Consider the following 19,249-nt stretch of genomic DNA (forward strand, 5'->3'; position numbering starts at 1 on the left):
GACAGGTAGTACCTGTACTTCACTCCCTAGAGGAGTGCATGAGCTCTGAGACACGGAGTGCCAGCACTTCACTCCCTAGAGGAGTGCATAAGCTTTGAGACACGGAGCACCAGCACTTCACGCCCTAGAGAAGTGAGTGGGCTGTTAGACAGGGAGTACCAGCACTTCACTCCCTAGAGAAGTGAGTGGGCTGTTAGACATGGAGTGCCATCACTTCACTCCCTAGAGAAGTGAGTGGGCTGTGAGACAGGAAGTACCAGCACTTCACTCCTTAGAGGAGTGAGTGGGCTGTGAAACAAGGAGTCCCTGCACGTCACTCTCTAGAGGAGTGCATGAACTATGAGACATCGCCTTTCTGTGGGCTGCTTTGCAGCACGTTCCTGCACTTCATTCCCTAGAATAGTAAAGATGGTGTGAGGCAGGGAGTAACTGAAGTTCACATCTTATATGGTGCATGTGTTGTGTACACAAAGTACCCACACTCCACTCCACAATGGGAAGCAGATGCTATCAAACAACACGTTTTCCCTACAGTAGTAAAGGTGGTCTGAGGCAGTGAGTTTACATCTCATGTGCTTTACGTTGTGAGACACAGAGCACCAGCACTTCACTCCACATTGGAATGCAGGGACAAAGAGTGAGGAATTTCCTGCACTCCGTTCCTCAGGGGAGTGACGGTGGTGTGATGTAGGGAGTTACTGCAGTTTGCATCGAATGTGGTGTGAGGCAGAGGGCTACTGCAGTTTAAATCTCATGTGGTGCATGTGCTGTGTGACATGCAGTACCCACACTTCAACCCACAGTTAGAAGCAGGCACTATCAGCTAGCAAGTTTCCGCAGTTCGTTCCTCAGAGGAGTGAAGGGGGTGTGAGGTGGGGAGTTACTGCTGTTTACATCTAATGTGGTTCATGCGTTGAGGCAAGGGGTTACTTCAGTCACATCTCATGGTGCATGTGGTGTGATGCTGGGAGTTACTGCAATTCACATCTAGTAGTACATGTGTTGTGAGACATGGCGTACCTGCACTTCACCCCACAGTGGAATGCAGGTACTATGAGTCTGGAATGCAGACACTTTGAATCACTATGTTCCTGCACTTCGTTCCTCAGAGAAGTGGCGGAGGTGTGAGGCAAGGAGTTACTGCAGTTTACATCTAATGTGGTTCATATGGCGTGAGGCAGGGGTTATTGCATTCCACATCTTATTTGGTGCATGTGCTGTGAGGCATGGATTTGCTGTAATTCACATCTCATGTGGTGAGTATGTTGTGAGATGCGGTGGATCTGCACTTCATCCCACAGTGGCATGCAGGGACTATGAGTCAAGAAGTTTCTGCACTTCGTTCTCTAGAGTACTGAAGATGGTATGAGGCAGGGAGTTACTGCATTTCACATCTCATGTGATGCACGACTTATGAGACACGGAGTACCTGCACTTCACCCATGGTGGAATACAGGTGCTATGAGCCAACAGTGTTCTGCACTTTGTTTCTAAGATGAATGAAGATGGTCTGAGCAGGAGTTCCTGCAGTTCATATCTAATGTGTTGCATATGGTGTGAGGCAAGGTGTTAGAAATGGGGTTTCTGGTTGGCAGAGGATTGCACCATGGCCAAACAAGAACCACCACACTAGTCAGGGTAAGCTAGATACACACTTAAAGATAACCTGTGCTCGCCCTCTGGTAGCTTGGCACAGAGCAGTCAGACTTATATCTAAAGAGGCAATGTGTAAAGTATTTGTGCAACACACACTCACAGTAACACAATGAAGACACCACAAAAATACTCCACATTGAATAAGAAAAATAGATTATATTTGTATGAGTAAAACAAGACCAGAATGAATAAAATCCAATAAGTAAAACCAGAGTTATGAATTTTTAAAGATTAAATCAAAATATAGTGTGTAGAGGCATAAAGCACCAACTGGGGACAGCTGGTTGCACTAGACCAGGGTAAATTAAAATTTCAGGCCGACCGTGATGGAGGGCAGGCCAGCTTCAAGTCTCATGCAGATCCCGCTGAAAAAGTACCTTGGAAGGAGAAATCATCGACATTGAGGACCCAATGCAAGGAGCAGAGGAAGCAATGTGTCGTCGATCCCGAGAATGCAAGCGATGCGTCGGTTCTGATCCGCGCAGTTCGTGAAGCCTCATTGAGGAACCGATTTGCGATGCAGGTAATGTATTGTCGTCGAGCCACGCAGTCCATCATCGTTGATCCATGCAGTCTGTTGAAGCAATGTCACCAAGCAGCAGGTACATCTGCATTGAAGGACGATGCATTGGTTCCAATCGCACAAAGACGGCGATGCGTTGATTCTGCTGGGTCAGCACAGAAACTAGCACTTCCAAGGGCCGAGGACTGGATTTGGACCACTTGCCAAGGCAGGACTCACAGATGGTAGAGTCCAAGTGCTGTTGCAGGGTTGTAGGAAGTCTTTGATGGCCCTGAAACTTCAGAACAGCGTACAAGCCAGCAAGCCCTTGAAGTCATTCAGGGTTCAAGTGAGATGGGTCCAGTCCTTTTCATCAGCAGGGTAGAGGGTAGCAAGCAGCGGCAATAGGCAGCACATCGAAACAGAAAAGCAGTTCTTCCAGAGCAGCAGTCCAGCAGAGTGGCAGTCCTTGTAGCAACATAGCAGTCCTTCTTCTTGGCAGAGTTCTTCACATGTCCAGTAGTGTTCTATCTTGGAGGGTCAGAGACCTAGTCGTTATAGCCAGTTGTGCCTTTGAATTGAAGGTGACTTCAAACAAGGGACTTTCAAGTGCACAGGTCCTTGCTTCTCAGCCCTAGCTCCAGGCTATCAGTAGGGGACAATGAGCCCTTTGTGTGGGAAGCAGGACACTGCCTATTCAGGTGTCAGCTCCCCCTCCCTTCCTTCTTAGGAAGAGCCATCAAAATACAGATGAATATGTAGACACAATTAACCTTCCTCTGTTTGTGGCTGTCTAGAAGGAATGCACAAAGCGTAGTTGTCATCCACCCCAGACATGTATTGGAGACAGGCTGCAGGCACACAGAGCAGAAAGGGCGCAGGAATGCCCACTTTCTAAAAGTAGCATTTCTAAAATATTAAATTCACTTTACTATTGAAGAGGATTTATCAATACCATTCCAAAGATATAAAACATGATGCTGCTACTCCTTCCTAATCAGGAATTACAGCTTAAAAGTGTATTTAGGAATTCTCAATTTTACTGTATGAGAGGAGTAGGCCTCACAGTAGTGAAAAAGATATTTGAGGGTTTGTCACTACCAGGACATGCAAAACTTAACAATACATGTCCTATCTTTTACTAGTGGTGGGAGGTAAACTCTGCTCTGCTGGCGGAGTTTGTGGAGTCTTGCCACTCCGCACTCCGCTTGGCGGGTAGAGTTTATCAAAAACTACACCAACCGCTGCATGGCGGAGTTTACCAGCCACCCCAATTTGGATGATCAGTGTCTACCACAGCGCTGACTAAAATACACGGAGAACAGACCTGTGTAGCCAAATACACTGGCTTGAGAGCCCCACATAGAGTAACAAAGTAACATGCCCAAAAGCTGTGAAAATGACCGAAGTTGCAGTGGAAAAAATGAATGGACGACTGAGATTTTGTATTGTGGGTCATTCATGAGCCGAAGTCTGTTCAAGCTTCAACGATTGGGCCGAACTGTGCCTGCCTTAGGCCCTCAGGTGCCCTCCTCAGGCCCTGAAATGCTCTTTAGGCAGTACAATGGCAAGAGAGAGGTGGATCTGCCATGTGTGGGCAGAACTGGGATGCTGCTGTGCAGAAGAAAGAAAGTCACAGCTGGTGTGGGTAACTCCTCAGTCTATTTGTCCTTGGCACACACGCCTCTGTGATGCTGACATAATGCACCATGCATGGTCTGTGTAATACCCCGGCAGATGACTGGCGATGCAGGTAAGGGTTCAGGCAGTGGCATGGCGCAGCTGGACCTCCAAAGCAGCTCAGGTCTGAGCTCCTCCTCAGATAGGAAGTGGGCGAGGAAGAAGAGGGTCTGACGCACCCATTCACAGTCCTTAGGCCATGCTAGTCAGCCCTGGCTCCAGACATCATGACCTGGGAGCCCGCTGGAGAAGCATGGGTGCTAGGGGCAGAGCTTCTATTGGTTCACCAGGTGAGTTGACACCGGGGCCCAGAGGTGCCCTCCAAACCCTGGTTATTGCTGTATTTGACAGATTATACAGCAGCCAGGGTGACACATTTCCTTCCTATTACCAGGGCCCATGACACACTGGCTATGCTGCTAGGTAGGTCTCAGGCCAGCGTTGAGATGAACTGACGGAGATGTTAATGGCTGGTAAGGGGGGATGTAGGCCAGCGCTGAGAATCACCGATGGGGAAGACTAGGATACAAAAGCAGATATGCATGGCTGCCAGGTCTAGACTAGTAGTCGGTGCTTAGGCCTGGGCAGAGATGCACTGATGGGGCTGGTCAGGGGTGATGTAGGCTAGGAGTGAGATGCACTGAATAAGCTGTGTCTGGATCTCTCGAATATGACATTAGGGTGTATTGCAAAACAATGATTAAAATATTGAGGTACACTGGAAGAGCAGTGAGCATGGCCCTGTATTTAAATAAAGTGTGTTCTGCAGCCCAAGGTTGACATGCATTAGCGGAGTGCTAAGAGTGGCCGCTGCACTATCAGTGGTAGGGGCTGCACACCAGGATTGAGATGCATCGGCTAAATGCTACGAGTGGCCCCTGCACTAGCAGTGACGGGGTTGCAGCCAAGGATTGAGGTGCATTTGCCGAGTGGTGACAGGGCCCAGTGAAGGTCGCTGCACCTCGGATTATGGTGCCTCAGCCGAGTGGTGTTAAGGCCCATTGATGGGCACTGCAGCCCATGATTGAGCTGCATCTGCGGAGTGGTGACAGGACTCAGTGACGGGTGCAGCACCCCAGGATTGAGGTACTTGAACACTAGGCCTCCACCACTCTTGTTCAGGCTAGACTCAGGCCATCACATGCACCTCCCAGGGATACTGTTTTACCCAGTGTAGGGTGTCATTTCAGCAGCTGATTGGCTGAGAATTGTCTTTTCAGCCCCTTGCACCCCACCTCAAATACTGTTTTCATTTTGAAAACGAAGCTCCTTTAGCTCTGGTTGCAGACTACTCTGCCCGCTCGCTGAACTCCACGGAATAACTCAGAGTTTTTTGGTAACCGCGCAAAATACCATAGAGTGAAACTCCGCAAGTTCCGCCCAGGCCTAGCTTTTACTTACACAGCACCCTGCACTTCGGCTACCTAAGGCCTACCTTAGGGGCGACTTTTGTGTATAAAAGGGGAGTTTAAGGCTTGGCAGGTAGTTTTAAGTGCAAAGTCGAAGTGGCAATGGCAGGCCTGAGGCAGGTTTGAAAGGCTACTTGTGTGGGTGACACAATCACTGCTGCAGGCCCACTAGCAGCATTTAGGTTACAGGCCCTGGGTATATGGTATACTACTTTACATGGACTTACAAATAAACTAAATATGCCAATTGTGTATACTCCATTGTTCACCTGTTTAGGGGAGAAAAAATTCACTTTAGCACTGGTCAGCAGTGGCATAGTGCTCAGACCCCTAAGGTCAACAAAAAGATACAGCAAAAAGACGAGGTAAGCTGGCAGAAAGTTTGGGGGAAGACCACCCTAAGGACGACAGGTCTAACACAGGGTTACTGCGGTACACGTCTCGCTGTGCATGTGGTGTGAGGCAGGGTGTCCTGGTGTCACATCACATGTGGTGCATGTGATGTGAGAGAAGGAGTTACTTCAGGTCACCTGGCATAAGAGAGCATGTGCAGTGGGACAGGGTGCTGGATCACAAAACAATATTATATTGTGGTTAGTGTGTTGTGTTCTGTTCAGCTGTTTTGTTTTTTCATGTTTTAATTGTATTAATCTGGAGCTTTGTGTATTTTATTGTGTAGTGCTCTGTTCCTTGCTATAGCAATATCAACAGATGTTTGTACATTTCCAGTCAATAGCAGAACACGCTTTTAACGTTCTGTGACAAGCAACCATTTTTCACTATCTAAGGTGGTAAAATAGCTCTGCTCCAGCTCTTTAGTTAAGCGATAATCGCACTTCTGGCAGCTTGCGCTTGGAATTTTATAGCTTTGGAGATAAGCGTTGCTGATAGCACGCTATCTTAGAGATAAAATCCAGCGATGGCCGGGGATAATTATCCTTGTGCTAAGTGATTTAACGATAATTATCGCCGGCCCTTGCTGATATGCCCCTTTCTGAGATGTGGCCAAGAAACCTTCTGTATTTCCCTTCAAACAGGATTGTGTAGTTTATGATTCAGGGACTATCTGTGGTTCACATGGCATGGTAGCGGGGAGCCTGCTGTGTGAATTGGGGACTAACTTCAAACACTCAATCTTTCTGAATGAGACCTCAGTGCCGGACACTGAGGCAGGGCATTAAAAACAAGACAGTTTTACCTTTTTTCAGGTTGCTCCAAAACGTCTGTAAAGTGGCTGTGCACTATGGTAATCATTTGGAATTCCATCTCCTGAAACCCGATCGAGCTCCTTCTCAGGTTTCCCGCTCTGCGCTCAGGTGAGCAGCCGGCTCAGGTTGAATGGAAAGAGGCGTCCCCTGCAGCCACCGCACTGCGGCAGCCAGTATCTACTCCATCGATAGCAAACCGGAGAATCAAGATATCAATGTTGTATGTCGTTTCTGAACTAAGAGGAGTGGATCCCCGGATCCCGAATGAGAATTTGTTACACCATGCAGGTGAGTGATCCTGTTTTCACTCCACAACGTGTTCCAATGTGATCATTAGGGATTCATATAGAGTGGACCTCGCTTTAAAGCAACGGAGTGTGGTACAAAGATGGGAGTAGAGAAGAGGAGTACAGAGGAGAAGGACGAGGGCGAGGATGCAGAGAGGTCAGATGTCCATCATCCCAAGGTACACATCAGTGAAGTTTTGCTTGAAGATGAGGGTCTTCAACTCCTTTCTGCAGAGCTGGAGTGATGGAACCTGTTGGGTCTGTGTTAAAATGGGGTTCAGATCCCAAGACTGTAATAATAGAAGCCTTGGTGACTTGTTCTGCATTATTTTGTCTCAAGCGTGATGTAGCTGCTAACAAACATCTTGCTAAGGAGTGTAATGAGGGTGTCTGAAAACTTAGCAGCGCAGGCACCCTTGCAAAATGACGAAAGGGTGCCTGCGCTGGCGCATGGCAGCCAGCGTAGGGATGCGTTGTATTGTTGTTAATACCACACATCCCTGTGCTTTGAAAACTATGCAGCAGGGCACAGCTAAATAGCCTCATCAGAAAGTACATGTAATAATAATACAAACAAATCCTGAGGGGTGGGGTACATTTTAATAAGGTATATGTGAAAGGTAAAAGTAATATTTCAAAATCGAGGTTAGGTGAAGTGAGGTATGTTTTATAGTTGTATTTAGCTTCAGTTTTGTGGTGTTAAAATGAAAAAATTGTAAATAGTACATTAGAGGTTTTTTTAAATTTTTTTAATTAAACTCTTATTGACTTTTGCCTTACACCGGGAAAGCAATAAAGGAAAAAAGAAAATGTTGGTGGGTACACAACACGTTTTTTTCTTCATACTTGCAACGTACCCTCCCAAACCATACATTAACTTTCCCCATATAATTACAGTTCGTATCGTCCCTTTTCCCACTCCACACCACCCTGCAGGAAAGCCTCTGCTCCCACCTACCACCTGTTCAGAGTAAGATAAATGAGAGAATTCAACCCCTCTGGGAATACCATGTGACATTTAACATTGTTATTCAGGGTCCGCACAGTTATGCCCCATTCCAAAGGGTGTAGTTCATAATAGGTGGCCTTCCATGAGGAGATATTTGCCAGTAACAGTAATTCCAGCTATTGGTAAACGCGGCATGGAGTTTGTTTTTAACTCCCTCCTCTCTGAAGAGTAGCAAGGGCAGTGCCAGGGGTATACAAGGGTTAGCTAAAGTTAAAACTTTCTACACCCAGCTGCTCCTAAATAATGTCCCTGGGGGCATCTTCTGTTAATGCACTGGATAGGGAGAGGATAGCGCTTCACACACCGCTCAGGTCCTTAATGTGTGTCCCATTTAAAGCGTCCTTTACTGCTATGAATAATCTGTAATATTGTAAATCTTGGCTCAGCAGCACCTTAGCACTTCTGACATCTCCACAAATACAAGTGTGTTTGAGTTTATGTGCTGCTGATAAACAGTGTACATTTGCCATAAAGAGAATACCATGCAAACAGCTCAAGGGCACTCAACATAAATATGTATATCCTACATTACTGCAATGGGTATGTGTCCTTCAAAGAACATGAGCCTATGACATGCATGTTGGAGTCGGAAGGTAGTGTGTGTCTTCAGTCAGGAGACATTGATGCAGGAAGGCAGCATGACTCAGCCAGTGGTGCCAGGAAGAGGCATCCAGAGAGTAACTGGAGCCTAAAGTGGTCCAGATGGGATCCAATGAAGGGCAGTGACGTCATATCCTGGATAAGGGACTCTGCATGAAACCTGTGCCAACAGCTGCAGAAGGTGATGTCCTGAGGAGAGATACATGCAATGTTTTATGTCAAGGCGTCATTTGAGCATGTCCAGGAAGACACATGAGCCGGTGAAATGTAGAGGAAGACGCTGCATTCGGGTCTGTCCGGACTGAGATAAGTTATAATTGTGCTGTGAGGCCAACAATGTCATCCAGTTCAAGCGAAGACGCCAACTGGTGAATTGGAGTGCAAATGCTGTCACGTTATGTCTAAACAGGCTAGACAGTGAAATTGTTGACATTAGCGACTCTTGCAGTAGACACCAGGAAGTGTGTCCAGGACAGGACGCAAGCCAGCCAGGGCGGCACTGGTGACCAAAACGATCCTGTCAAAGATCTTTAACCCAGTGCCGCAAATGCAGAAAGTTGTGACTAGAATGGGGTTACAAGTGCTTCGTAGTTGGGTAATGGCAGCCAACACACACCTGAAGGTCGCCTCCACCCCACCCACCCTGCCGCCCACTGGGAGAATGCCAGAGTGGAGGAATGGCAAGCGCAGCAAACAAAAGAACCTCAATGGGAAAAAGATTCAATGTAAACCCTCTACCCTGCCGTGACCAGGATTGGACACGTCGCTGTGTCCAGAAGAGGACACAGATCCTTTTGCTAAATTGAAAAAATTGTTGAGTGGAAAGTGTGTGGATCTTCATGTGCCAGGGTGGGGACACAAGGCAGCATGTCCAGAAGGAGACACAAACCAATGGACTCCAAGATCAAGATGTTTTGCAAGGGGGAACAACCTTTACAACGCAACTTTTACAACGCACTACCATTACAACGCATTTTTTACAACGCATAATCCATTACAACGCATGATATTACAACGCAGGACACTACAACGCATTTTTAAAAACTACCTTTACAACGCATTCCATTACAACGCATACTACCATTACAACGCATACCATTACAACGCATAATATTACACTATACTATCCAACACTTACCCTACTGATGCACCCCCTGGAGTTAGAATAGTAATTTTTACCCCTATACTATCCAACACTTACACTACTGATGCACCCCCTGGAGTTAGAATAGTAATTTTTACCCCTATACTATCCAACACTTACACTACTGATGCACCCCCTGGAGTTAGAATAGTAATTTTTACCCCTATACTATCCAACACTTACACTACTGATGCACCCCCTGGAGTTAGAATAGTAATTTTTACCCCTACACTATCCAACACTTACCCTACTGATGCACCCCCTGGAGTTAGAATAGTAATTTTTACCCTTATACTATCCAACACTTACCCTACTGATGCACCCCCTGGAGTTAGAATAGTAATTTTTACCCCTATACTGTCCAACACTTACCCTACTGATGCACCCCCTGGAGTTAGAATAGTAATTTTTACCCCTATACTATCCAACACTTACCCTACTGATGCACCCCCTGGAGTTAGAATAGTAATTTTTACCCCTATACTATCCAACACTTACCCTACTGATGCACCCCCTGGAGTTAGAATAGTAATTTTTACCCCTATACTATCCAACACTTACCCTACTGATGCACCCCCTGGAGTTAGAATAGTAATTTTTACCCCTATACTATCCAACACTTACCCTACTGATGCACCCCCTGGAGTTAGAATAGTAATTTTTACCCCTATACTATCCAACACTTACCTTACTGATGCACCCCCTTGGAGTTAGAATAGTAATTTTTACCCCTATACTATCCAACACTTTCCCTACTGTTGCACCCCCTGGAGTTAGAATAGTAATTTTTACCCCTACACTATCCAACACTTACCCTACTGTTGCACCCCCTGGAGTTAGAATAGTCATTTTTACCCCTACACTATTCAACACTTACCCTACTGTTGCACCCCCTGGAGCTAGAATAGTAATTTTTACCCCTATACTATCTAATACTTACCTTAAATGTAATTTAATATTATGCGTTGTAATGGTATGCGTTGTAAAGGTAGTATGCGTTGTAATGGTAGTGCGTTGTAAAGGTATTTTTTAAAAATGCGTTGTAGTGTCATGCGTTGTAATGTCATGCGTTGTAATGGATTATGCTTTGTAAAAAATGCGTTGTAAGTGCATGCGTTGTAATAGTGTGCGTTGTAACGTCATACATCCTTTTGCAAGTGTTCCGACCTGGAAGATGACACACGTCAGCATACATGGCAGTGGACACAAGCACATGTGTCCAGGAGGTGTCACAAACCAGAGAACTGTGAAGGGAAAAAAGAGTGGAGCGCCACTACAAGGAATAGTTCTGAGTCTAAGGAATACTGCTGCCCTGTTTGTCAGCAAAAACAGGCAGGCAGTGGTGATTTGACGCAGAAGAGCTCTTCCATTCAGGACCGCTATGGGACATTTTATTCGGATAAAAGTTTATCTTGAGAGACAGCTTCCGAAGGAAGGTAGCAAGAGACATTTCAGATGAAAATTGATCCACATGCTATCTGAGTCCAACTCTCCAAGTTGATCAACTCTTAGAGTTCCATAGGTTTCAAATGACCTTTCAGGGTATCTTTTGTGTGGTGCTCACACTTGGGGCCTTGAGCACTGGAAGTGATTGGGTGTTCAGCACTTCTTATGTAGATGTAATATATGTGTATGTGTCTTTATTGCTCCTGACCCTGACAAAGTTCTACAGGCTATTTCCACTGGAACGAAACGTGCTGGCAAAGGAGTTATGTTGGCAAGAAACCTTTTAATCCTAGTATGAATAAAACAAATTGGAAATGGAAATAACATCTAGTATCTATGAATGGCATCATGGAAATCTAAGGTTTGATGCGCTCTGACAGTCGACTCAGATAGGGTGTGGATGAACTTTCATAATATGCATTATGTTGGCTGGCCTAGGTAAAGATGCTAGGCGACCAGCAGCTCGGTTTACCTCCCTCATCGAGCACCTGGTGATTGATTATTATTTATATACATTATATATTGAAGTGTTTAATCATAAACTATGAGGTATGTGTCATACATTTTGGGGACTAGATTTGGATTTTTGGTTTGTGTTTGACATTTTATGAAGACTGTGACTCCAATCACTCCTGTCAAGGGCAGTGTGATAGAAGTCTGGGAGTGGGCCAGAAGACTGTCTAACCATTTGAGGTGCAACAATGCTATTTGGAAATGTACATTTGTTTTGTTTTTTGGAGTGTGGGCCTGTGACAGATTTGTTGTGGGAGCCCTCCAGATGCATTCAGGTGTGGGGTACATCAGAGGAAGACCGGTTGTCACTGGACAACTGAGGTATTGATGGACTGCGAGGCAGTGGTAAATCTTTCTGATGGTGGCATATACATCTGCACCCCAATGCAGCATACTCTTCAGAACTAAATAATGTTGTTTCTTTCTACACTCTTGCATCCTCAAAGTGCATGCTGTCTCAAAAATATGTTCTACATTCCTCAAATCCGGCATTGAAAACTGAACATCAATTAAAACCTCTATTTGTCACATCTCCTTTTTTCTTCTCTCTTTCAAATGCCTCTCTGCTTCTATTCCATCCTCTGTATGTCTCCTCTCTTTCAGCACAACCTACTCTGACACATGCATGTGTGTCTTATTCTCTATTGCTGTATTTCTGCAATTTCCCCACAAGTCATTTACAAAATCACAAACTCTCCTCCTTCCTCTGAAAGTCATACCTATGCAACCCAAGAATACCTAAACTCCTCTAACTCAGCTATCCTACCAACCATGAGCATGAGCTACCTCCTCCCCCCACTAATGATCGCAACCACCCAATCCACGATTAATTTAGTCCACCTTAAAGAAACTGGAATGACTGCATGGAATATTCTGCGTGAATGCATCAGACTAATTCTAAAAACAAACAGTAACCAATAACACTGGACTAACCACTAAACTTGGGTTCAGGAGCAGTGTGCTACCGGGTGTAAAACAATTCCATGCTTCATCAGGGTGCTATATAAGTGCAATTAGAATTGCAATGTGGCCTGTGTCGGAGTAGAGGTGCAGTCGGAGCAGCTGTGGTGTCTAAACCTGTGTTTAGGCAGAGGCGCAACTTTGAGCGGTCATATGCCCATCACCTGTTCTCCGTGCACCAGTTGAACATCTTTCCGGTGTGCGGTGCAGGCAGCTCACTAACCGATGAAATATAGCAGTTTGCTGGCACACACCATCTGACGCTTTGCGCCGGACACTGGCCATCTTGGCGTGTCCGGCGCAAAGAGGACGCCAAGATGGCCGGGGGAGGCATAAATACCCCCCCACCTCCTCGGAGCGCCGGAAGTGATGCGCCTGGCGCGTCTGGTAAGGGAACTCCTCCTAGAGTCCAGCATTAGTAGTGGGGCTGGGGAAGTGCCCCAATGGCACTAACGAGGCAGACCATTTAGAGTGGCCCCCTGTGGGCAGCCGCAAAGTACGGTCATTAAAGTGTCCATGCTGGTGCACAATTTTATGTTTATACAACATGAAGAGAGCCTTTGCCGAACAAACGAAAAGACTATGAGATAAGATAAACCCCTGTCTTCTAGTATTTAAACATGATTGTGACAAAACATAGGTGCTCTAGATTGAGGACCAAAAACCTAGACTGTCATTAAGTTGATCTTAGAGAGTTACACCTTCATTATGAGTGACTATTTATTGCCAGTGGGGCCGATTATTAGTTATCAGCCCCGTTGGAATTATGAGTTCTGTGGAAATGTTTACCTTTACCCAGAGATTGCAGCTGTGAGAGGGAAGTGACATCACCAAATATTTGTCATTCATAGGAGGGATCTCAGGGTGCAACTTGTAGCCCCCCCTCCCCCGTACCTCCACCCCAGATCACTGAGCCACTTGTGAGGAGGGCTAGTGTCCGCCGCTTTACTCTAACCCAATGGCGAACTGGGATGGATTGCAATGACGTAGCACTGCACGTGCCATGGAGAGGTGAATGGAGGAAGCAACGTCTGCTACAGTGTTGCAATGTTTATACATGTGAAGAAGGACTGCTGTAACATAACAGAACAATACTGTGGAATAACAGTCCTTTTTTGACCGTTAATGAACTTTGTACATCAGTTTTACAAACAGTTGGCACTTTTCAAATACATTTGTGGAAGAATTTAATTGAGAAAGAGAAGTCCCTTTTTCAAAGCATTTTGTATTAAAAAATAAAAATTGTAAAGTTTGAGGCTCTATAAATGCAATTACAATACAATACTTCACTCTTTCAATAATTCTTGCCTCACAAACAGTATCAGTACTGCAGAGTATCTAATAGTAGTGACTGAAATAACCAAAAAAGAAAGAGACAGCTAGCGTTAATGTCCTTAAAGCTAGCTTTAGTAGTGATATAGTGCCTGATTCACAAAGATGAATGTACACTTTTGTGTGCGTTTTCGATTGTTTGCTGTTTAGAAAGGGATTTACGAGTAGTATCTTTACGAGCGCGGAGTCTCCGTACATAATAGCTCTTTTTATGTGCTGACACTCCACACTCGTAACGATATTATTCATAAATCCATTTGAATAGCAAACAATTGTAAATGTATACGAAAGCCTGTAGAACCCTATTCACAAACATCATTTTTTATTATGGGAAGTAGTACCACAACAGTACTAATCATACAATGTACAATTCTATTCACTAACCTCTGTAAAGAGACCTCCGTCTCCACCACTCTTTTCTTTTCTGTGAGGATGTCTCTGCATAATGTGCAGATATTTCACAACACTACTGTACTTTGGCCACGTTGTTACAACGCAAACTATTACATCACAAGTCATTTCAACAACTTGCTGTAAGGGGCGCGCTGGATTTAGGAATAGTATAATTTACTGTTCCCACTCCAGTTTGTGCAACATCAGGGAAGGTGTTGGATTCTAAATCCAACACCAGTGCGCCCCCTACAGCAAGTCGTTGAGACAACTTGCGATGTAATGGTTCACGTTGTAACAACGCGGTCATTGTAACAACCGTGTTGTAAAGGCATGTGATGTAAGGCATGCGTTGTTTCCCATGGTTCATGCACTTAAGTGCGAATGACAGTTTGGCCGGCCGTCCTGGGCCAACCAAACAGTCATGCCCACTTTGCATGTTCTCCACAGGCTGTAATACATAACCTGGGTGGAGAACATGCAAAGGCTGCATGTTCCCTTCTGAGTGCCGAACTACGGTGCTCTAGCCAATCACAACACTGCATTGCAGCATTGTGATGGGCTTAGGGGAGCCTGTGTGCTTCAAGGACGAGAGACTTAGGAGAGACAGTGATGGCTGTAATGGAGGAGAGACGGAGGCGGACATGAGGAGGTTAGTAGTTTTTTAAATTTATATATTTTGTTCCACCCCCTGCCTATTCCCTGCCAGCCGTCACTGCTCACAGATACTGAAATACATTCCAACAGAAAATAATATAGACAGAGAATTAAGTAACAATGTTCACTAGATAAAATTAGTTAGGATATAGGAAATGTATATACTGAAAAAAACAAAGTTTATAGTGACGTTAAAGTTAAATGTGATAATAAAATCTGTTTTTGTTTTTTTTAAAGTTAGAAATTCACTGAAAAAAAACAAAGGTTAAGGAGACATTATAGTTAGATGAATATGCGCCCTGGTGCACTGCTTATGACCTCCCATATTACATCACTCGCTCATGACATGTTCTAGGACATCATTTATGACATCACTGATGACATCTCAAATGACATCCTTGATGACATTTGACTCCCCTCAGGCAGCCGCCCAGAGGCAGCCAATCCCACACCGTGCAGGGACTTTGCTCTTGCATGGCGTGGGGTTAGCTGCAGGGCCTATGTTCCAGCCAGGCCCTGTTTCCAACTCCCAGCAGGCACACGCTCTGCACTGCCTTTGCCAATGTGCAGAGGTTTAATCTCAGTGATTGCCCTGAGGCCAAACCCCCAGCAGGCGGCCAACCCCACAATGCACACAGCATTTGCTGTGCACAGCTTAGAGTTGGGCTTCAGGCCCCGGGGACCCCATCCCCTGTGCCCAAAACATATATATTAAGGGAAGGAGGAGTGCAGACCCCCTGTTCATGCCCTTAAAAGGCCCTGGGAACTAAATCCCTGGAGCCAAATACAATAAAAAAAATGTGCAGGGGACCACGTAGCCTCCCTCCCCAAGCCTTCTTGGGCCCCGGGGACAAAAGCTAAGGGGAGGGGAGCGTTTGAACCCACCCCACCTGCGCCTTATTAGGCCCCAGGGACTTCATCGCCCAGGGCCAAATATAATAAAAAAGGGGAGAGAGGCTGCCTCCCCTCCTCTTACTAAATAAATTGGGCTCCGTGGGTGGGGTCTCCTGAGCCGAAAATAGCCTGGGGAGAGTAACTGCAGGCTCCTCTCCTAATTAAAGAATGTGGCCATGGGCAGCCATTTTGTTTTAAATTTTTTCCAATCCCGCAGCAGTACTACAAGATTGCTGCAAAAAAATCATTTTTTTTTATTTTGGAACTGGGGGACTTTCAGCATCCCTCCCACCCCACACAGAGCCCAGGCAGGCTGGGTATCCCTACTCTGCCTCCTTATATTACATGTCTTTCATAACTTCAGGACAGGGGACTGAGTCCCCGAGTCCTGTAATGGCTGCCAGCAACATTTTTTCCATGCTGATGGCAGCCAATCAAAGCACTCGCTCCTGCAGGATCAAGGTGGCCCAAAGGAAGCTCCCTGGGCCAATCAGCCAATGATGATAGTTGTAATGGCAGGGATGATGATTATGCTGGTGGTAGTAATTATTGTGATGTTGGTGGTGGAGATGAGACAATGATAGATTAATATTTTTTCCCAAGGGAGTAGGAGTTCTACCCTTTTACTCAAACTCAGGATGTAATACCAACCCACTGTAATACAAAGACATTATAGCAATTCAAAACTGAAGAATTCCCCGGAGACTCAAGAGTGAGTCTTGAAATATCAGTTCATGTGCTTGTCATGCTGTAATAAAATTGTTGAAATTAATAAAATTGCACCAGGTTGCTACAGTTACTTCTTCCTGTACTTTTTATTTAAGGGAAATTGGTCCCAGTCTCCATTTCTTTATATCTGATGGTTGTGAGGTCATCGTGCCACTCAAGGGAGTAGCCAGAAAATTAAAACAGCCCCCACTTTAAACCAAAGGTCTGATGGCACCAAGTAAGCAACACTAGTGAGCCTGAACCTCACAAGAAGAACATCCCTAGAAGAGATACTTTGTCTCTTCCACTCAAGCATCTATCCACTCATCCTTTCACCCTTCCATCCACACACTGTTATCCACCAATTCACCTTTACTTTCTGTCATCCATTCATTCTTTCATTGATCATCCAGTCTTTCACCATTTTATCATCTATTTTTTTTTTATTTTACAGTTTTATATAGCGCGAACTTGACCTGAATCGGGTATCAGAGCGCTTTACATCGCACCAGTTGCATTACATGAGGACACATTCATTTGTTTTGTTTTTGCTAGGTACGGGGAGATTAAGTGATTTGCCCAGAATCACATGATGTTCAGCGTCATTGCCGAGACTCAAACCCAGTTTCCCAGATTCAAGGTCGACCACCCTAGCCGTTAGGCCAACTCCTCTCCCCTATACATATATCTATATATGCATTCATCCAGCCATACAGCCGTTTACTTACCCATCCATCAATTAAGCCTTTCATCCATCAGTTGATGCTTTTTTCTGTCCTTCCAACCATGCATCCATCCATCTTTCCTCTCAGATTTCTATTTATTTTGTCATCCTTTCCACCACCCATCTATGCTATCAGATTTCTATTTACTCAGCTATCCTTTCACCCACCAATACATACATTCATCTGCTCAGATTGCCATTTACTCCACCATCTTTTCAGTCACCCATACATACATCTGTCCTCTCAGACTTTCATTTGCTTTGCCATCCTTTCATCCACCCATCTATTAATCCATCCATCCATCCATTACTCCATCTATCTTCTCAGATTTCAATTTACTCTGCCATCTTTCATCCACCCATCTACTCATCCTCTCACTCACTCATGTACCCATCCTTTCACCCATCCATCCACCCATCCTTTCAGCTACTCATCCTTTCACCCACCCAGTCATTCTTTTACCAGCTCATCATTCAACCTCTCACCTACTCATCCTCTCACACACCTATCCATCCTTTTACTCACTCATCCTTTGACACCCATCCTTTCACCCACTCATCCAGCCTTTCACCTACTCATCCTTCCATCCTTTCACCCATCCATCTGTTCGTTCATTCATCCTTTCATCCACTCATTCATCCATCCTTTCATCCACCCGTCCTTTCACCCTTTCATCCTTTCATTCACTCATTCATTCATCCTTCCTCCCACTCATCCATCAACCCTTACACCCACTCATCCATCCATCATTTTATGTTCCCATCCTTTTAACCACTCTTCCATCCATCCTTTCACCCACTCATGCATTCACTCATCCTCGTGCTTTCCTTTTTCTGTCAATCCATCCTTCTTTCTTTGTTTTAGCATTAATTATGAGCTTTTATCTGCCAAGTTGCAGATAAAAGACGGTCCTAAAAAAATAAAACACCCCACTTTAGCTGCAAAAGCGGGCTTCACGAAGCCCCTAGCGCCACTCTTTGGCTTCAGACTGGATTAGTGTATTGCACTTCATATAGGCATTGAATTGTCATTGATGAACAGTCTACAGTCTATTAAAAACCAAGCTGCTCACTTGGTAACATCGTCTCCCCGGATTTGCCTTGCCATTTCAATATTTAAATTATGATACTGACTTCTTATTAAACCTCAAATTATTTGAAAAGATTTTTGGGCATATCTACAAGGCGGCGATATAAAATTATCGGCGATAATTGTATCTCTATATCAGCAAGGTCACGCTATCACGTGAAACCTTGCCTTAGCGCCTGAATTCCCAACACCCATCTTTGCATTTCTAATGAGATGCAAAGTGGGCGTTCCTCCCCAGGATAACGGGAGAAATGTCGCTAAGAGACATTTCTCCTATTATCAAGGCTCCCGCAAAGCAGCATAGCGACAAGAAAAGTAGCGATAACCTCTGTTATCGCTACTTTCTTTATGCCTGCTTTGAAACTGGCTTAGCCATGATATCCTATGTAAGGTGGATATCATGGCTAAGTATGTTAGGACCTATCAGCAAGCTATCGCCAAACTTCGTGGGATTATCGCTGGGTTTCCAGCGATAATCTCACGTTTGGCAGTTAGCGCTAGGATTTTTATCACCTTTGAGATAAGCGTTGCTAATAGCACGCTATCTCAGCGATAAAAATCCACGCTAGCCGGCGATAATTATCCTAGTGCTAAGTGCGCTTAGCGATAATTATCGCCGGTTGTTGCTGATATGCCCCTTGGTCTTTTTCATCATACCATTTATGGCTCAGTGCCTAAATGTATTGCAAAATACTTAACTGGCATCACATATACATCACTTAGGGTTCACCAGGGGTCGCAACTGCAACACCTGGCTTTCCCTTTGCGACCCCTGGCACTGCCCTTGCAACCTCTATGCTACAGCAATCACACTGCCTAGAACTAAAAACAAACAGGACCAGTGGTGGCTGGTGAAGCTCGAAAATGGCGTGGCATAAAATGAAACCATAATTTTTCCACTGGCCAATGCCATAAAAATTTTACATTGCAAAAGAAAAGCTGACCCGGGTCGCACCTATTGCCTTTGAGCCAACCACAGAGAGACAGCAGTCAAAGGAAGGATTGCACGCCTTTCTGACGTTAGTCGTCCACCACGAGCC

At 45.2% G+C, this 19,249-nt stretch overlaps 1 protein-coding gene across 3 annotated transcripts in view; it reads left to right on the plus strand.

Moving 5' to 3' along the window:
* The window catches only part of B3GALT9 (beta-1,3-galactosyltransferase 9), a 44,698-nt gene that overhangs the window by 9,901 nt on the left and 15,548 nt on the right, over window positions 1–19,249 (plus strand). The window contains exon 1 of one of the 3 annotated variants that reach the window (XM_085616070.1): window positions 6,632–6,743. The exons of the other annotated variants lie outside the window; for them this stretch is intronic. Coding sequence (XP_085472196.1) covers window positions 6,720–6,743 — 24 coding nt within the window. The 5' untranslated portion in view covers window positions 6,632–6,719. Of the gene's footprint in view, window positions 1–6,631; window positions 6,744–19,249 lie in introns of those variants that run through there. 3 annotated transcript variants of the gene reach the window in all.

This window comes from Triturus cristatus, chromosome 1_2 (genome assembly GCF_964204655.1).
Source record: "Triturus cristatus chromosome 1_2, aTriCri1.1, whole genome shotgun sequence".
In the NCBI taxonomy this organism is placed as follows: Eukaryota; Metazoa; Chordata; class Amphibia; order Caudata; family Salamandridae; genus Triturus; species Triturus cristatus.